The sequence below is a fragment of the Athene cunicularia genome, assembly GCF_003259725.1.
Source record: "Athene cunicularia isolate RWA chromosome 1 unlocalized genomic scaffold, athCun1 chr1_part1, whole genome shotgun sequence".
NCBI lineage: Eukaryota > Metazoa > Chordata > Aves > Strigiformes > Strigidae > Athene > Athene cunicularia.
The window spans coordinates 112,709,507-112,714,119 of NW_020799091.1; the positions used below are offsets into that span (position 1 = coordinate 112,709,507).

The 4,613-nt window shown below is 44.5% G+C and overlaps 1 protein-coding gene across 3 annotated transcripts in view; it reads left to right on the plus strand.

Annotated features, from left to right (window-relative positions):
* Positions 1 to 4,613, plus strand: part of RIOX2 (ribosomal oxygenase 2) — a 17,998-nt gene that overhangs the window by 10,622 nt on the left and 2,763 nt on the right. For 2 of the 3 annotated variants that reach the window (XM_026846318.1, XM_026846234.1), the window contains exons 6-8: positions 3,065 to 3,167; positions 3,821 to 3,986; positions 4,470 to 4,558. In XM_026846318.1, coding sequence (XP_026702119.1) covers positions 3,065 to 3,167; positions 3,821 to 3,986; positions 4,470 to 4,558 — 358 coding nt within the window. Of the gene's footprint in view, positions 1 to 3,064; positions 3,168 to 3,820; positions 3,987 to 4,469; positions 4,593 to 4,613 lie in introns of all 3 variants that reach the window. The other variant, XM_026846389.1, reaches the window with a different exon arrangement.

Below are 4,613 nucleotides of genomic sequence, written 5' to 3' on the forward strand. Positions count from 1 at the left end.
CCCCCCCCCCCCCCTTGTAATGAGATCTGCTTATGTCTTTTCTGTGTTCATTCTGCTTAGTTCTTGTGTGGTTTGTTTTCCTGTGCGTTATACAGGGATAGGGCGTGTCACCTTCCCCCCAGAGATGTGGGGAGTACCCCACTATTACGTGCCCTGCTGTTAGTAACAGAATCTAAGTGAGTGTTTAGGTAGTGGTAAGTGAAGGTTGGGGGGAAGGAGGGGAGTGAGACCCTTGTTTGAAGCAGCCTGTTTAAAAGGTTTTCATGCAGCAAGCGTGGTTGCTTTTTAATTGGTTATTATTTACCAGCTGTAACTTTAATGTGGAAGATAATGTTACAATTGCAAACTCACTGTTGTGTTTAAAAAAATCTCTCCCTAGTGGCTGAAAGTACTGTTCATTTCATAACCCAAATAGTCATGATTTCCTCCTTTCATCACGTTTTCTCCTGCATTTTTGCTAATCACCCACACATATTCTGACAGACTTGCTGCAAATTCTTCCTTCACAAATATTTTCTACTTACCTGTGTTTCCCACCTCCTACCCTATGCATGCAAGTCAGATTTCCTTTGACACACATCTGATCCTTGTGCTCTCTGAAACATTGTCATCACCCAGGCAAATGCTGCTGCCACCTAATCAGCCTCTCAGTTGCTGGATTTGGAGTTAGCCTGAGTTAGGAATTGGGAAAGATTTCTGTTAGCCACAAAACAGGGCAGAACAGGTTTGGGCATATTCAAGATGATTGTAAGATGAATGTCTAACCACCAGTTGTACCATTCTGCAAGCCCAGGATGTCAGTACTACTGGTAGCTCTTATTGTGGACAGTCTTCCAAGTTGGGGAGGGTTAAGATGAAGCTGCTCAGAGGTGTGAGTCTTCATAAAGGTTGGGTTCAGCTGATTTTAATTTAGACTCATTTTCTATTCTTTTAGTCAGAAGGGAAAAAAAAAAGCTATTTTCTGTAAGCATTGACTGCTGTTGAAAAAAAAATTTGACTTCATTTGTTATGCAGGAGTAGTGCTGAGCCACTCGAAGGTTTGATGGCACATTCAGGGTGATTAGCAGCAAGTGGCCTCCAAAGAGATGTCCTGCTCCTCCTCCCTTCCCCTGCCTTTTTCGTCCCACCGATGCCTTGTGCTGACCTGGCACTTGTCTTGCTTTAGTGAACTGAACAGACAGAAGAGTGACATTAGAAGTGGGTGTTTCGCTTGTTGATGGAGGCTGTGCTGAAGTGATGTTTTACAGACCAGCATGCAGGAGTCCTCCTGAATGCACAGAACAGGGTTTGTCCAGCTTGATCTGTACAGAGTTAACTATAACAGTGTCGCTGGAGAGCTGGCAGGCTTGTGTGGAGTCGATGCAGTTTCTCTGTGACAGCATAAGCCTAATGCCAGTCCACTGTGTTGTGTTACCTGAGAAGTGGTGCTGTCGGGGAGCATGGCACTTCTGTCAGAATGAGGAGAAGAAAAAGGAGAAGCTTGGTATGCTTTCCTTCTAAGGATAAAAAGTGGAATCATCATCCATTCGAGTTACTGGTAACAAAGTGCACAAGCCTGCCTCAGCAAGCATAGGTAAAATAAGCAGCAGTCCTGATACAGGGTGGTGTTTTGATTTGGCTTGTAGATTGAAGTATGGTCAGGTAACATTTCCTCGGAAGACTGAAAAGAACTCCCTGAAGATAGCTCTCCATATTATGGAGGGTGTTTGGACTCCTTGTGACCTCTCTGGAAGCAGCATGTACAGAAGGAGCTGGGAGGGAAGGAAGTGCTGGTGGAGGTTGCACTTTCAGGGATTTTTAGGCACCAAGACAAAAGGGACTCTATGTGCACTGGAGGATGGTTCCTCTGGGCCAGATCCCAGCAGGCAGAGAAGTGTGAGAGTTCATTATAAACAGGGCAGTTTGGAAAAGCAGTGAGTAGCTGAAGATAGCTGCTGGCAGATGGAGACTGGGGCAAGAGAAGGGAAGCAGTAAGAAGTGCAAGATGTCTAATTCTGTTTATTGGCCAGAGTCCTTCCCTGCCCTCCCAGTGTGTAACAGACAATGGAACACTTGAGTAGAGATGATTAAAAAAACATATAAATGAGTATAGTAAGTCATACTTTTTTAATTTAAAAAACCCCACACTAGTGTCTAGAGATCAGTGCTGAAAACAGGGAGTGTTGAGGGAGAGCAAGAGCAGAGGGTGAAGTGACAGGCCCTGCTCTGCTACCTTCCTTAGTGGGAGTTTGCTGACAGCCTTGGATGCTGGACACTTGCCCTGGTTGTTTGCCCACTAAACCAGTCTCTGAGCATGTGGTAGGCAGAGAAGTCACACATGGACAGGACAGCACTTTTGCATGAGGGGCACGCCTGTTCCTGGTGAGGCTGACTCAAGCTAGGCAAAGAAGGTTCAGGCAGTAGTCCTCCCTCCCCTAGTTAATTCTTTCAATTGGGGAACAGAAGCACAGAGATCAAAGGCCTTTTTTTTTTTAAGTAGGTAGGCTAAGAATGGGGAATTAACACAGTCAAGACACCTGCAAAGTGCCTGTTAAGTATCATTAAAATCCCTGTAAAGATATGTAGGGGTCTTGTCCCTAGGGTCATAATAAAGTTTGTAGCAAACCTAAAAAACTGATGCCATGTTGGATTTGATAACCCTGGGTACATTCCTGCTTCAGTGTAAGCACCTCAAAAGCAGGTTCAATGGCACAACCCCACACACTTTATTGGGTGCAGGGAGGCCGTATGCGCCTGTGGTTGGGTAACAGCCTGGGTAGGAATTTCTTCGTTCACTGAGGTCAGCTTTAAGCTGAATCCACTGATGGCAGGCACCTGAATTGGAACAAATTGGACCCTCTCAAGCCAGGTCCTTCCTTCAGTAGGAGTACCACTGCTGGAGAGGACGCACATATGGTTGTGATGAGTGAACTATTTCATGAGACTACAGAGTGGTAATGGAAAGGCCAAAGGCACAAAGCAGATTTGGAATTGGAGCACTATGTTTCCAGCCCTTGACGTCAGTTGTCTGGTTTGTTTCAGTGCAAATATTTTAGTAAATTTTTTTTTTCTTCCTGTCCTTCAGCTCTTGGGGAGATTTCTTACTGGATGCAATTCCTGGCCTTGTGTTTGATACAGCAAAAGAAGATGTGGCACTGCGGACAAGTATACCAAGGCAACTGCTTATGGTAAGCAGGTGGGACTGAGGGAATAATAGTGCACTGAGGCAAGCGTATATTTTGTTGTTCCGCTCTGAAAGCTCAGTGCAATGGCACTATCTTATCTAGAGGCACAGCCACTTCTTTTGAAGCCTTCAGGATGGCTGCTCTGAGGTTTGCTCCATCTGAAGCATTGCCTAGTTCATTGCACTGCCTGTCTTTCATATCAGTGTCCTTGTGTTGCTTGTTTTCTTCTAAAAGTAATGGTGTTTGTGTTGGAGCTGTCACATGGGCATAGTTACTGTCAGGCTAAGCTTGTGAACTTTTAAAAGTTAGCAGAGCTGTAAATTGTTCTGGGACCTCTTTATGGCAGTCAGTTGTGCAGCTGAGCAGCTCGTCAGCATGCAGAAGGAACAAGTCTCTCTGTCTGCTACACTTGCAAGTCTTTCAGCATTGCAGTTAGCCCCAGAGTGAGGGAGAATGAATGTCTGCTTTGATGTGTGAATGTGAACAGTTTGTGGGAAATGTATAAAAAACCCAAAGTTTGCCATTTTGGGAGTAAACGTTACCCTTTGCAAAGATAAAAGGAGTGTCCAGATTTTCACTGCATTACTGCACCTCTTTCTCTTTAGGCTAGTCCATTTAGTTTGAATTCATGTGAGAGTAACTGTGTGAATATTTAGCAGGTAGATATAGCTGACTCGACCAAAAAACTAAGTCACCTTTTGAGAAGGCTCGCAGACCGCCTGGAAAACACGAGCAAACTGAGATCATCTGACATGAAGAAAGATTTCATTATGAACCGGTTGCCACCTTGCTTGGGATGTGACGCTGATCCTTTGACTCCAGGTAGATTTTGAAGTTGCTGAAACTGGGTGATATGATGGTAGAGCTGTTGCTAACGCTGCCTCTTCCAACTTTGGTATTTTATGGCAGGCAAAGAGTATAGTCTAGCTTCATGTCGGGCAAAACTCTATCTGTGCATTTGTGCACCTCATTTAATTTCCTGTCTGGCAGAAGAGATGACCGGTCTTTCTTAGAGTGACATAAAGGTCATCCTCGGCTGAAATTGGCAATTTTAATGAAGTGTACTGAGAATGTTTAACTGGTAGAATTTGTTTTTATGCTCTAGCTTGCTGTTACAACTATTCATAGGCTGTAAAGGTGAGAGAATTAAAGACTCTCTTCCTCCATCCTGAGTTTGAGAACATGTGGGTGTTGAAATGTGGGTTGACAAAAAATCTAGCCACAAGAGTGGGTAGAGCACACGGGCTCAATTTGCACCGTTTGTCTGGTGTCCTTCCTTTCTAATGGAGAATTTTTTTTTCTTAGGTGGGAAATTGCCAAAAATAGATAGCAAAATCAGACTGCAGTTTAGAGATCATGCTATCATTACAGTGGAACCAGATCAAGAGAATTCTGTAAGTATAATGAAGCCACCCTCTTACACTTGGGGTGGGAGGGTGGGGCAGGGGG